Source organism: Palaemon carinicauda, chromosome 28 (assembly GCF_036898095.1).
Source record: "Palaemon carinicauda isolate YSFRI2023 chromosome 28, ASM3689809v2, whole genome shotgun sequence".
NCBI lineage: Eukaryota > Metazoa > Arthropoda > Malacostraca > Decapoda > Palaemonidae > Palaemon > Palaemon carinicauda.
This window is the reverse complement of record NC_090752.1, coordinates 29290451-29306106: the sequence shown is the minus strand read 5'-3', so window position 1 is coordinate 29306106 and position 15656 is coordinate 29290451. Positions and strand designations below refer to the sequence as shown.

Sequence of the window (15656 nt, the reverse complement as noted above, 5' to 3'; positions counted from 1 at the left end):
CAATTAATTTTGTGTTGCGAGGCATTACTGTACCAGGAAGAAAGGCATGTATCAGGAGTCGTTCATACCATTAACGTATGTCAGCTGTTCATACGCTAGTTAAAGATTGCTCTCGTCTCGTAAAAGACCTAGCACATGTACCCTTGATAGGGATGAAGGGCACTGTCGTCATCCCCTTTCTTCTTCATCAAGAGTTTGAGAGATACGACAGCCAAGCAGATGGATCGTAGTAAAGCATAAGGTCAACAAGCAGCACTAAAACATTTTCTGACAGTCTCATTACAGACTTTATTGTCTTCAGCTGACAGGACCCACTGAGACTGCTCACCACCACGTGCAGTCTCCAGGTCTCCACATTCACCATCACCATGCTGTTAGTTCATTCAACATGTCACCACTTATGCTCCTGGGTAGTACCAGAAAGGGTTTCTTTTATGCTTAAATTTTATTCTTTTTCAGTTGAAGCATAAACTCTCTGAGCAAAAGCTCTAAGCTGAGTATAGTTATTCCAAGTCAAATCTGGTCTGTTACCCTTCCACGTCTACAATCATCATTGAACCATGGTTTGTCCTTCACTCGGTACCTTAGTACACGAGAAGGAATAAGCCTATCAATTATGCTGACTAAATTCTCATTCGAAGGGACTACAGGATCAATACTACTACACAATTCTCACTAACTCAAGCCCAAAAGATCATGCTAAATCCTATTCCAGTCTGCTTGAGATGTCATATAACTCTTACAAGAGTAAGAGATATTAGGGATAGGTTGCTCAGTCTTAACTACTAATGAAATCAAGGCATGATCAGATGTCCCAACTGGAGAACCAACCTTACTTGTTATAACGCCAGGGGAGTCGGTGTATACGAGGTCCAAGCAGTTACCAGACCTATGAGTAGCTTCACTTATGATTTGCTCACAGCCTGATTCAGAGGCACATGGCGATTGGTAGGAGAAACAGAATTTAACCAGTCCCTATGGTAAGCATTGAAATCACCAACAAAGACAAAAGAGGCCTTTCTATCATCATCTTGTATCTTAGCCATCTTGTAAGGAGACAATTGAAGATAGAATCATCCATGTCAGGATTCCGGTAGATCAAAACCAAATAGAAGTTATGCCTGCCACAAACTTTTATTATCTGAATCTCATGACATCCACATTCATAGCAGGACTTATAAGAAGCCCTAGGGATGGCATTGCGTTTCAACATTATTGGCTTCCTAAAACCAGTTATAAGGAGCTCAGATGAGTGCCTTATTAGAAACCAAAGTTTCTGAGCACGAAAGAATATCACTGTCTGGACGCAACTGTAAGGTCTTGAATATTTGCATGTAGACCACGAATATTGCAATACAGTAGACGACATTGATGAAATCTAGATTCCACTTGCCTACAAACAAACATCGGCAAGAACCCTCACCACCCAACTAAAGTCCTTCATGTGACTCCAACATATTGCACTCTTCCATTCGTCCTTCAGAAGCTCAAGCACCTAGTGCTTCACCAGCCTTTGAGGGCAGTTGTCCTTCCTCTAGTGTTGCCTCACTTCCTTTTTCTGTGATGCGAAAACACCAAGGATTATCCCGAAATACATATCAAGACACCTTTAGTTTTAGCAGAGTTCCAGGAGACCGTCAACCCAGCACCTAATTCCAGATCATTCATCAAAGTATCGGCACTCATTTATGAGTTCGACGACCTTGGGGAGAACTATAGCTCCCATCCGAGGAAGAGAGACATGCATTGATCGACTCTTTAGCGGCCTCTAAGTTTTGAAATTGCCCTAGAGCTGCTATGGTCAAAATTTTCTTGTATTGCTTTAAGTAGGGCCAATTCCAAGATCTCTGGTCAATGGAATTCCCTTTGCTCTAAACAATCAAATAAGATCTTGCCTCCCATGCTCCTCAACTGATCTTCACCTCCACTCCTTGCCAGCCAATATCTTCTCCTTCTTTAGAATGACATTACAATTGTATATCAGTTTAGCATATTTCTGAATTCAAATATTAAAATGTTGCTGGAGTTCTGAGGGTTATTTGATTTCTTGAAATTTTAAAGTCTTATTCTTTGTAATTCTGGTACTGTAAGAACTATATTTCACCTAACTTCTTTCCCCATTTACACCAATCTGGTAAATCATGATTAACCCTTTTAAATTTCAATATTCTTTAAAAATTGCGTGGTTTGGCATACAAATTTGGATAATTGTTTATATTTATTATTTCATTTCAATAAAAGTTTGTTTCACTAAATATTTTAATTTCTAAAATATTACACAGTCCCTTGGTCAAATCACTACAGTACTATATTTACAGTTTTCAGAATCTGTACAATGATATTAAAAGTGTCCTGCTAAAGGAAGAGTAACCATCATTACATGGTTCATATCCATAATCAAAAAACAAAAGGAATCTTCAACCATTGCCTATGTGTAAATTCACAATATATAACATGATAAAGGACTTTGTTAAATACCAATGACTTCAATAACAGGAGCAGAACATAAAACAAAAACTATATTGCAAAACTGCTGATAAACTTGCCTAACAATTTTACAAATATAGTATAAGGTCAACAGTAAAAATTTTAGAACTCATCTAACTGCTTAAACTTCAACTTATTGTGTTTTTCTACTGAAACTTTGCAATTTATGGCTCACAATCATCACACAGTACAACAACAAACTGATTGACCTAACAAAACACCACGTTTTGCTATCTATATATTAATGCCATTCTACATCCTTAGTTTTCAATTAAGTACACAATTCATGCAGTTACATTACCTAAATCAGTTTTTTGTCAATTTCTGAAAGCTCATAATTACAACACTTATTGTCCTATATTATTATATAAGAAAATTGTTAAAATTTTAAACTTGCAGAAATTACAAAATTTATTTTACATTACATATCAACTTTAACCAAACATTTTACAAACAAATTACACAGTAAAAGAACTTTAATTCAGCAAATACTGTACTAGTTTCAACAAATACTATTTGCACTAACAATTTTCCATGACAATACTCAATTTTACTTCTATACACAATTTATTCAAAATACATAATCAACAACACACCTTATTGGATATAATTACAGTGTGCCCATCATACTTCACTATCAAATCACTTCCCAATCATTTCTATTTATATCAAGATAGTGGTCTAATACTTGTTGAGCATGCAAAAACAGAAATCATAAGCCAAATTACTTTATTCAAAATGCATAATGTTTTACCTTCTTACTTTACACTCCGAGATCATAAACAAGTTAAAATAAGACCTAATTTTTTTTAATCCCATGTGCATTATCAAACTGGTTAAAGTACATGTAATTCAGTATAACGCTACCAGCCCTCAATTGATTTTTTTTATTTTGAAGTATAGTAAAGATTTTTACTAAACAAATACAAAACTTTACGATTGTTCAAATTCATCACAAAATAGGATATCAACTCGTACATGAAATTTCAAGTAGTACTTTAATCATTTGGGTTACTGGAACTAAAAAGGTGAATAGAAATACTGTTCTGTGTTGCACAAGGACAAAATCTGCATTATCAGCTTGTTGCACATTCTGATTCCTTCCATAAAAATTACAATAAAAATAATGTATGGCACAAAATAGTTAATGTTTCTACAAAAGCAAACTATAAACCTGTTACAAGTTCTCCAAAATCTTGTCTATTAGAAGTTTTCTCTCAACATTTTTTATGCTATTGCCCAGCCCGGTTTACACACAAAGTACTAAGCTTACCTTATTTATCTGTTAAGTTCATGAATTCTTCCTTAAAATTTTGCCATTCCCTAAAAATCTTCGTCTCCCCATTAACTGTTCCTTGTGACCCATTATTAATTCTAACCCCTTAACCCTTAGCCTTTTTATGCAGTAGTGGCATTTTCCTTTCCTTTTTTTTTTTTTTTTTTTTTTTGATGATTTACTACATCAATCTAAAATATTTACTGCCATTTATAGGTACCTATACAGTTTATAGGTACCTATACAGTTTATAGGTACCTATACAGTTTATAGGTACCTATACAGTTTATAAGTATAGTTTATAACCAAAATTTCTAATAATTCATGACATTGACATTTTCTTTTTTCTCAGAAGGAAAGTTATAGTAACTGAATTAGTCAACGCAAAATAATTATTAATTGAACTACAGTATATTGGTTGAAATGAGAGATGAGTAAACAAATGAGACCAACCTAACTTTTGATAGAGAACATTTCATTAGTATATTACAGCATCACTAGCTGTTTAAGTCATAATCTAGACAAATAATTTGCAGATTTAAAAACTATAATGTAGAAGACTGAATATAAAATATAAATATTTATCTTAAAATAAGCAATTACTTTTGTCATGTTAATTCCTACCATCGTAAATATCACTGGTTCTTTTCCATATCTTAACATAATAACATGAATATAAATATATTGGTGCTCCACACAACAGTACCTTGCCATAAAAGTTTTCAATTAAGTACTATAGTAAATACTTAATGTGCTCTAAGCGTTAAAGTTAAGAGTTTATTAAAAAAAATTTGGAGAACTTCCAAAAAATAATTGCACTTTTTCTGTTCTCCTTTCATGGACTTTTAAAATATTACAACATTAACAGATAAATGAAGATTGTGCTACTATGGATTGGCTAAGTGTTCAACAACTTGTATTAGTTTTTCTTTCTTTGAATAAAAATTGTCAAGCATGAGATGAAAATGGTATTTTCTCATATATCTACACAACTCTCAAGAATAACAATTCTGTCGTGAATCTAGACTGCAATAACACTGTACAGTACATCACATAAAATTGATAGTCGCTCATAAAAGTGCTTAGGCATTGAAAGGAAGACAAGAGTTTGAGAAATAAAAAAAATGCATGGTAAATGCAACTGAATATTGAAGAAATAATGACTGGCTTAGTCCTAAATGAGAGCCTTTATAATTAGCAGAAAATGCAATCTACAGTGCTTTAATAAAAAAAAGTTGGTTTCCAAAACATAAACATAAAAAATGCTAAAGCAAAATTTAAGAGGGGGATTACTCGTATAATGGAGCAAGACACTATTACTACTATAGCTCAAAGTACAAAAATCTTTCAATATTCATTTCAATACTCAAATCTTGATTGTAGTTTTCCAGTAAAGACAACCCTTAAAACATTACGTCAAAACTTCATTGGTAAAAATGTTAAAACTTTAAAAAATACTTTGCAATTCTTGGAGGATTTTTCAATAACAAAACATGAGAATTGTGAGAATCTACACTTCTCTTAAGTGTAGAGTGAAAAGGTTTAGCAGTACACTATATCTAAAAAAGAGAAAGGGCTCTCAAAATTTTACAATGTCAATGATACTTTCAATGTCTGTACAAAAACATGCAAGCTTCCATTTCAGTGGTGGTTAAACATCCAATAATGCCCAGTCTAGTAGTTTATGCCAAATCTAAAAGGGAACTTGATCATCATTAGTATTAGCTACTTCATCTTCCCACTCTTCCTAATTTCCATCATGAGTCTTGCAAGGGAAAATATGGCCCCATTTTTAAAAGAAATAGCATAGTACCTGTCTTTCACCACAATCAACAAATTGAATTAAAATTAAAAAATTCAATTCAATGGTTGTCATTAGTGTCTTAGCCAAACCAACAAATTAGAGTCCACCTCCTTTGGCTGAAGCATCTCCCAAAATAACTTTCTTATAGGTGAGATTCAACTGTTCGAGGAATATGAATGTTAAGACCGTGTGAGGACCCAGACGCATGTAATATGGAGTGAAGCCTTTCCAAAGTGAGAAGAAACCTTCGTTTCTAATGACTTTGGTCAGCACATCCACAGCACCCTTGTATTCTGGCTTCCCATCGATGATTTTCATATTTTGGATTCTGGAAAATAGAAAAAAAAAAAAGAATATAAATGTAAACCAACTAATTGAAGAAATTACTGTACTATAGCCAACAATATTTGCAATGTAATACATGAAATTCATTATTATCACAAAGTAACTGTAATTAGACACGCATGAGTTATATATCCAGGTTCACAAAAATTTTAGAACCAAGAACAACGATGAAACAAGTCACAGCAGGAATGGGGAAGGTGGGCGAAACGTCTCGCCTTTGCCTGGCTTATACCACTGCACAATCTGATCACAGCTGGAATGATTCTTCCAGAATACTGTGCAGTATTGAGCCTTAAGATGGAAAAGGCAAAACTGTTAGAGCTGGAATGATTCTTCCAGAATACTGTGCAGTATTGAGCCTTAAGATGGAAAAGGCAAAACTGTTAGAGCTGGAATGATTCTTCCAGAATACTGTGCAGTATTGAGCCTTAAGATGGAAAAGGCAAAACTGTTAGAGCTGGAATGATTCTTCCAGAATACTGTGCAGTATTGAGCCTTAAGATGGAAAAGGCAAAACTGTTAGTTATATGAATAGTATTTAGTTGAAAAGACATGGTCCGTCCAAGGATCTGAATGTTCAGGAACCACTGCCCTTGACCTACTTAAAATTACACCGAGTTTTGTTATGGTTCAATTTCATTCCACAATTTGCACTATGTACTAATTTTAGATAGATCTCTATTAAGGGATTCAACAAATAGGAGATAGAATTGATCCAAAGACTTTCATCATTTGAGATACTACCGCTAGTGTGTTATCTGGTCCTTTGATTGGCCAGACAGTAATACACTGGATCCTCTCTCTGGTTATGGCTCATTTTTCTTTTGCCTACACATACACTAAATAGTCTGGCTTATTTTTTCCACATTCTCCTGTCCTCATACACCTGACAACACAGATTACCAAACATTTCTTTTTCACTCAAGGGGTTAACTACTGCACTGTAATTATTCATCAGTGGTTATTTTCCAATTGACAAGGGAGAAGAGACTCATTATCTATGGTAAGCAGCTCATCTAGGAGAAGGACAATCCAAAATCAAACCATTGTTCTCTAATCTTGGCCTCTGTACCATAATCTTCACTATCTTGTGGTAGAGTTTTCTTGCTTAAGGATACACTTGGGCACACTATTCTTTCTTCTTTCTCTTCCTCTTAATTTTTTTTTTTTTTTTTTAAGTTTTATAATTTATATATGTAAGATTTATGTTCTTACTGTTCTTAAAATATTTCATTTTAATTGTTCATTACTTCTCTTGTAGTTTATTTATTTCCTTACTTTCTTTCCTCCCTGAGTTATTGTTTCCTGTTGGAGCCCTTGGATTATAGTATCCTACTTTTCCAACAAGGGTTGTGCCTTGGCTGGTGATGATGACGACGATAATAATAATAATGATAATAATAACAATAACAATATATATAAAAAAATTATGATAACAATAATAATAATATAATAATAGTCTTATAGCCTCATAACATCTGTGCCATGGTTTTCCACTGTCTTTGGGTATAGTTCTCTTGCTTGAGGGTACACTCAGGTAGTGTATATTCAAATCTATGCTTGGAAGATAAGTATTTAAGGTGGTTCTACTGTTCCTCAATGGGGAAGAAAAGGGGGAAAAAAGAAAGTGGTACGCCAGATAAGGACTTCAATGAAGGTACTCTATCACTTGGCCATCAGTAAGGGTGATTAGTTGCTCACCTTGGGTAGGTACAACTGCGAGGACAGCTGTATCATACCTAAGGAATGGTGAACTGATCTGAACGGGATCAGACACCGGGTGAGAGCTGTTTCCTTCTTTCAAAACCAGAGAGATTGCTCAAATTCTTGCAATCGCCCTACCTGAACTTCTTTGACTACTGTACTTCTGAGAACTATCAGTATCAGAAGGGGAGGAAGGCAGACTTCTATGAAAAAGTGTATCCTTATCCTCAATCACCTAGGAGTTAGTGTTCTGCCCAGGAGGGACCATTTACCTGATACCAGTGCAAACAGTATAACTTTCAAAGCACTTCTGCTGTTAAAAGCAAGAGATCACAAAAACCACACAACAAACAAGTAAAAAAAAAGAACCCACTGTCAAAAGAGCAAACTGCAATAGTACATTCATACAATTTGTGGCCAAGGAAAAAGGTGACCATTTGTGTGACAGGGGTAGGGCAGATTTCCCTCACATCACCTGTCATTAACCAACTACCTTGTTAACGATTAAATGGCTTTTTCATCTTGACTGAAGACATGTCCCATTTTCACAGGAGAAAGGTTTGTTTACATATAAGCAAACTGCTTGCATATATCAAATACAGAGTAACATACAAACTCCATCTTTAACCCTAAATAAACTACATGCAATTGTAAACTTCATTCTCCAGTGGGGATAATATAAACCATAAAACTGAAATGCTAGTACCTAAGTGAATGAGTTTCCCCTTTATTAAAAAATTTAATGAATCAAGAACAGACTCTTGGTATTTGCAATGAAAAACTCAATACTGTCCTTTCGTAAATGATTTTCATAAGGTTAATAAATACATTACTATGTCAAAAATGGGAAAAAGAAAATTTGGTCATACCTTGTTTTAGCAATGTCTACAGGCATGGATGCAGCTGTAGTCACTAACCCTGAGATCATGGATGCACAAAAATGAAGGAATATATTTTCATTGAAGTACCCTGTAAAGAAAAATTTACTTGTACATAACTAATTATAAAAAGATAATATCAACTTGCTAATAAAAACAATACAAACCAAAGCTGCCTGAAGATAATAAGACTGGGTCAAAAATAGACATGGATCTTTTAGAGCCCAATTCAAATAAATTTCGGTAGATTTTGCCATATCTGATGATTCCAGTTCATAATACATAGCACAGTATGTGCAACTTCATGTTAGGAAATAAAGAAAATAATCAAAATTAATTGATACGAAAAATTAAGATATATTATTAGTATAGTACTGTATTACTATAAAGTACTGTATTTTACATACATTATCATTATAATACAGTACTGTATTATATGCATCTATTTCTTATTAAAAGTTTAGGGTTTCCTATAAGAGCCATGGGGAGGGAGACTGGGAAACTAATACCTATAGATAAGGAGAGCATGCTATATAAAATAAAATTCAAAATCAAATAAAGAAAAATTATCACTTAAAAGATATATACTAAATTCAAAACTAATATAAATAGAAAAATATAAAGAGGACTCAAGGCAAATGGTTACTGTGAACTGGAATTGTGAAATGAAACTAAGCAATAAGTAGGACAGCAAAGATTTATATCATGTAATGGGAAAAAAATCACAAATTTATGAAGAAATTGTTTTTTTTTTTCTACCAATAATAAACTGAATCCTTTAATTAGGAGTATGATTTAGGGAAAATACAAAAGATTTCCAGTTTGTTTTTTTATGGCTTGGCTTTTATTCTTTTTAATATATTTTATTTGTTAACTACTTTAGCTCTTATCCATCATTCTCAAAATTCCTTTATTTATTTTCTTAGCCAGTAGATGGCAGCAATCCCTACACCCAGTAGGGTTTTAAGAAGATCCAGTTTTATGTCTAGAAAAACTGAATCATATTTCCTGAATCCTGGATCGTCATTTTGAGTAGCCCATATGTTAATCAGTTTTAGAGATCAGGTTTCCAGATTTAGAGATCAGGTTTCCAGATTTAGAGATCAGGTTTCCAGATTTAGAGATCAGGTTTCCAGATTTAGAGAGGAGAGAGAGAGAGAGAGAGAGAGAGAGAGAGAGAGAGAGAGAGAGAGAGAGAGAGAGAGAGAGAGAGAGAGAGAGAGAGAGAGAGAGATCCGAAATGGATCACATCAATTCTGATGCGATCCATTTCTGATGTCCTAGTTTACAACGTAATTTACAGTAGGCTATTTTGTTTGCTTTACTTAATAATTACTGTAAAATGTAATGTATTTAACTACAGTGTGTGTGTGTATTGTATGATGTAGAAGTGTGAGAGAGAGAGAGAGAGAGAGAGAGAGAGAGAGAGAAAATTGAAGTTTTCTGGCATCCTGACATTAAATGAAAGAACTAATACTGTAAAGAGTTATAAATGTATATGAAAATTATGATAGATTATAACACATCGGTGCTTATGTAATACTATAATAACTATATATAGATGTTTTGAATAAGTTAAGAAATAGTATACAGTACACAATACTCTTCGTTATTGATTCGTAAGTGCATCAGCTGATCTGATTACAGCACGCAAAATACTAGATTGATAAAATACACTAGAAATTTAAAACAAAAGTGTATAAATGTTTTATTAAAGCACAATTAACTACTTTTAACTGTAATTTTCTAGAATGCAATAATGCTTCCAAAACACGAGAGAGAGAGAGAGAGAGAGAGAGAGAGAGAGAGAGAGAGAGAGAGAGAGAGAATCAGCTGTTGAAAAGTAATGGAATGCACAGTTTTTGTTTGTTTGTGTACATGTGGGAAAATGTACTGTACATATGATTATAAACTGTTGTAGAACCCAAATTAAAACAATATTAGGCAGTATTTACTGTGTTAATAATCAGCTCGGGCACCCGCTCTTAGCAAGGGGCAGTGACTTTTTTAGGTTAGGAGTTAGCCCACCCTATTGCAGTATTTATTCGCGAAAAATTTTCGCTGCTGTCTGTAACCTAACTATCACGAAAGAGGAGGCGTGACTGTATACAAAGCTTATGTCAGAGTATTATTTCAGCGATGGCTGAAACTAGTCGCTAAAGCTTTTGCAAGGTGTAATTACCCTTTACTAGTTAACAGAAGGGGTAGACTAATCACCCCGCTCACACGAGCAGTAGTAAACAACCGTCACTTTGCCATTGCAGCAGGACTTCCAGGGGAAGGTGATGGCAGGTCCAGTATGTGTAAAGAGCTCCAGCTTTGCATCACCATCATCATCATCATCATTTCCTCCTATGCCTATTGACGTCTCTATCTTGAGCTTTTAAATCAATACTTCTCCATTCATCATCATCTACTTCATGCTTCATAGTCTTCAGCCATGTAGACCTGGGTCTTCCAACTCTTCTAGTGCCTTGTGGAGCCCAGTTGAAAGTTTGGTGAACTAATCTCTCTTGGGGAGTGCAAAGGACATGCCCAACCCATCTCCATCTGCCCCTCACCATGACCTCGTCAACATATGGCACTCAAGTAATCTCCTAGTTTCTTTTCTAATCCTGTCCTGCAAGTCAACTCGCAATATTCTTCTGAGGGCTTTGTTCTCAAATCTACAAAATCTGTTGGATATTGTTTCAATGTCATACCACGACTCATGTCCATACAGTAACACTGATCTCACTAAACATAAATAGCCTGATTTTCATATGTAATTTCAGGCGATTTGATTTCCTAACCTTGCCATTGTCTGATTATTTTTTCACAATCTTTCATTAAACTCAAATTCTAAAGATCCTGTATTAGAGATCATAGTTCCTAAATATCTAAATGATTCCACCTTATTAATCCTTTCTTCATCCAATGATATTTTATCTTCCACTGCATATTCCATTCTCATTATCTCTGTCTTTCTTTTATTTATCTTCACCCCAACCTCATGCGATATTTCATGCATTCTGGTAAGCTAGCTTCGCAAGTCCTGTGGAGTTCTGCTAATAAGGACAGCGTCATCGGCATTCTCTAGGTTTGTATAGTTAGGAAAAATGTAACTTATTCCAAATTTGTCATTTGTTCCAGCACCCTACGTTCTTTACGTAGGAGACTCACTCCATGGTGGGTGGTAGACCTAAAACCAACTGGCTGGTGACTGTCCCGGGCAGCCATTCTCTGCTCTGCACAAGCTGTTTAGAGGACACCCTGACACCTCATGATCCTTATAGGATGATGGGCTGAGCAATTTGTGCTAGGTGTAGAATTTAGCAATATGACTTGGCCAGGTAAGTGTAATTTTGGAGCTCAGCTCCTCACTTAAGCTAGACATTGCAACTCCACCTCGCTTGGAGAACAGGGACACAAATAGTGTATATGAATATATATCAGGTTACACAATGGACATGGTACCACCTGCAGTCGGAAGAGGTCAGCTTGCAGAGTTCCTCGGATACTACCCCAAGAGAGGGGAGGATGAAATAAGAAGTGGCCAATCACTCGCACATTCAGCCTAGACTTACTCGCGGGTATCATCTGCCCTCATCTGACTAATACCTGTCCTACAAGGGGGCTAAGGTGTTATTTGTGCAGCCACCACAGGATGCACAGTAAATGCATCCAAGTTCCACTGGGTTATGTCTTTCATGTAGTGGGAGGTGAACGTCGTTTGACATTTCCACACGCCTGCTTGTAGTACCTGCATCACAGAGAAATTCTTTTTGAATGCCAGGGATGTACTGACATCCCTGACAAAGACCAAAAGAGGAGGAGCCTGGTTCTATGGCTCTCTTATCCAGAAAGAGATGAAGTTTTTTATGGTTTTTCTCTCAGTTCTCCCCGTGCTCAGAGAGCCTACCAATCTGAGGGCGAGCTCTGGAGGTTCTTTTTAGGTTATTACCTCAGCACCCTCACAGAGCAGAATAACAGTTGGTCCGCGTCATCTGTTAACAGAGTCTCAATCTGGAAGGGCCCAAATCTAGGACCTGCTACAGCCAGATTTTGAGTATCGGCCACAAACTCAAGGACAAAACCAAGTGTCACTAGCCCCATCCCCTCGAATGAGTAATGTCATAGAACAGACCATATAGCTCTCCGACTCTCTTGGCAGAAGCCAGGGCTAGAATAAAGACAGTCTTCAGGGTTAAGTCACGATCTGATGCTTGATGAAGAGGTTCGTAATGGCACTCCTTTCAGTGAACGTAGTACTTCATTCCAAGGTGTTCAAACTTCTGACTGAGGGCAGATGCACTCAAAATTTTGTATGAGGAGAGAGAATCCTGTCAAGAAGGAAATGTTAACTCTGTTCAGTTTTAAAAATGAGGATTAAGGCCGAGTGATAGTCTTTCACCACCAACACCGAACAAAGTATTTCCTCCCTGAGGTATATCAAAAACCCTGCTATCGTGGAAATAATGGCATTGAAAGGAGAGATACCGCATCCATAACACCAACCACAACAGACGGACCACTTCGCCTGATATACTGTACTAAAGATGACGACTCCCGAAGGTATTCTGTCCTTTTCTTTGCAATATATCTCGAAAAACTTTTCTTTGTGAGGAGTTGCTGGATAACTTCCAGGTGTGAAGATAAAGCAATGGCATCACTTGGAAATCTTTACATGTAGTTGTTTGAGTATATCGAGAAGAAGCATGCTCGGTGCATTCTGTGAGCAGATACAGAAGGTTCGGAATCCATTCTGCAAGTTGCCACAACGGAGCTACCAGGGTTATCAAGACATCTTTTGATGCCCTTAATTTGTTTAGAAGCCTCCTTACTAGACAGGAGGAAGGGGAATGCATAGATGTCTATTCTGTCCTATAGATGTTGGAAGGCATCTTGCCAGACTGCCTGGGGATCCGGTACTGGAGAGCAGTACACTGGCAGTTTCTGGTTTAGAGACGTCGCGAACAAGTCGACTGTCGGCGAACCCCACAAAGTCAAAATTTTGTTGACTATCTGTTGTTTCAAAGACCATTCAGAGCATACAATTCGAACCCTCCTGCTCAGATTGTCAGCCAGCAGGTTCTTCTTGCCCGGGATGAAACCGGCTGATAGCACTACCGAATTGTCTTCCAACCACCTGAGAATTTCCACAGGTAGCTGGCAAGGGTATTGTCAAAAGTACCTCCTTGTTTGTTTGTGTGTGTCATCAGTGTAGGGTTGTCAATCATCAGCACTCAGAGTGCCCTGTAAGGAGATGATGGAATGGTTTGAGTGTGCCCTCATTTCCAAGAGGTTTATGCGGTACTATCACTCGGATCTAGACCAAAATCCAGATGACGCGAAGTGCAACAGGTGAGGGCCCCACCCTTCTTTTGATGCATCTGCTCCCCTGAGCAGATTGGTGCCTGAAACCCAACAACTCGAGTCTCTCTTCTGCTCTGAACCTACCAGTACTTAGGTGTTCGGTGGGTCGAGATCCTGAGATCAGTAGGTCTTCAGCTGCCACTCTAGGGAATAAATGCATAGACAGTTGTTGGGAACTAACTTCTCCAGAGAGGTTAGGTGTCCCAGTAGCCTTTGCCAAAGATCTACTAGCAAATTGTCCTACAAGAGAAAAGGATGAGCTACCCTATTTGGAACAAAAATTTTGCTTAGTTTGGTCATGGTTTTCATCCAAAGATATACCATCTCTTGCGAAAAGTTGCTGGGGAGGCCTTCTCGTAATTTATCACTATCTCCCAATCCTGCCAAAGGCGAGACACCTGTCTCGATAGAAGAGAAGAGTCTCCCTCGAATCTACTAAAACTACCCAATAGTCTAGATAATGAAGAAAATGAGTGCCTTTCTTGTGAGCCCACGTGGACACTAGTATACAGTAAAGATCTGAGTGAACACCTGGGGTGATATGGACAGGCCGAAGTACAGTACGTTGATCTAGTATATCTTTCCACTTAATGAGAATCTCGGGTACTTCCTTGAGGATGAATGAACAGGAATCTGGAAATAAGCCTCCTTGAGGTCTAATGATATCATGAAGTCCTTCTGGTCTGACGGCCTGCCTGACCGTCTGGGCAGTCTTCATCTTGAACGGTTTTGTTAAACTCGTACAGAGCCTTCAGCCACCTTTTCTACAAGAATTAACTGACTCTAGAAGCCTGGAGAACCATCCAGGACCTTTTTGAGTTTCCTTCCTTAGCATGGTCTAGACTGCGGCCTGAAGTGCTTGTTCCTTTTCAGATCTCTTCACATAGAAATCTGACATTATCGGATGCAGGGATAGAGGAAGGAGAGAGAGAGCATGAACAGGACAACATATCCCTTTCTATGCATGGAAACCGACCAAGGTTTGGCCCTGTGGAGCCTCCACCTCTGTCAACTGCTCCTCAGGAATCCCTTCCATTGGTGGACTGATCACGGGAATGCCCTCCCCAATTGCTTCCCAACCCCAAAGGGTTGACAAGTTCAATTGAGAGGAACAAGGAACCTTGACTTTCAAGTGAAAGATCAACTCTTATTGGTTGCGCCCAAGGGACCAAGAGTAAACGCTTCCAAGTCGATTGCTATCAAGTCATGCTATCAATTGCAAGCAACCATCCAGTTGGGGGTGGATACTGTCCTCCAACTGCCTTCAATCCAAAGGGAGTTGATCATGCAAGTATGCTTTTGGATTGGTAACACCAACGTAGCTAGTACTCTCTAGAGGAAGATTGTATTACAGCGAATTTCCCTAATGATCGCTGTCAAGCAAGAGCACGCTCACACGCAACTACTTCCGAAAGGCAAGATTGAGACGTACCTTCACTCCATTGTCAGACAGGCAATTGTATGCATAAAAGTCAAGCTATGAACCAGTAACACAGACCGCCGAGGCAGGACTCTTTAGCTATGGTAAGCAGCTCTTCTAGGAGAAGGACATTCCAAAATCAAACCATTGTTCTCTAGTCTTGGGTAGTGCCACAGCCTCTGTACCATGGTCTTCCACTGTCTTGGGTTAGAGTTCTCTTGCTTGAGGGTACACTTGGGCATACTGTTCTATTTAGTTTCTCTTCCTCTTGTTTTGTTAAAGTTTTCATAGTTTATATAGGGAATATTCATTTAAATGTCATTGTTCTTAAAATATATTATTTTTCCTTGTTTCCTTTCCTCACTGGGCTATTTTCCCTATTGGGGC

The 15656-nt window shown here is 37.3% G+C and overlaps 1 protein-coding gene across 1 annotated transcript in view; it reads right to left on the bottom strand.

Annotated features, from left to right (window-relative positions):
• Nucleotides 1-3899: 3899 nt before the first annotated feature.
• The window catches only part of LOC137621485 (mitochondrial 2-oxoglutarate/malate carrier protein-like), a 48997-nt gene continuing 37240 nt past the window's right edge, over nt 3900-15656 (bottom strand). Inside the window, exons 5-7 of the mRNA XM_068351818.1 lie at nt 8486-8585; nt 4041-5895; nt 3900-4002 (exon numbers count right to left, since the gene is read on the bottom strand). Of these exons, the coding sequence (XP_068207919.1) occupies nt 5664-5895; nt 8486-8585 (332 nt within the window). The 3' untranslated portion in view covers nt 3900-4002; nt 4041-5663. The remainder of the gene's footprint in view (nt 4003-4040; nt 5896-8485; nt 8586-15656) is intronic.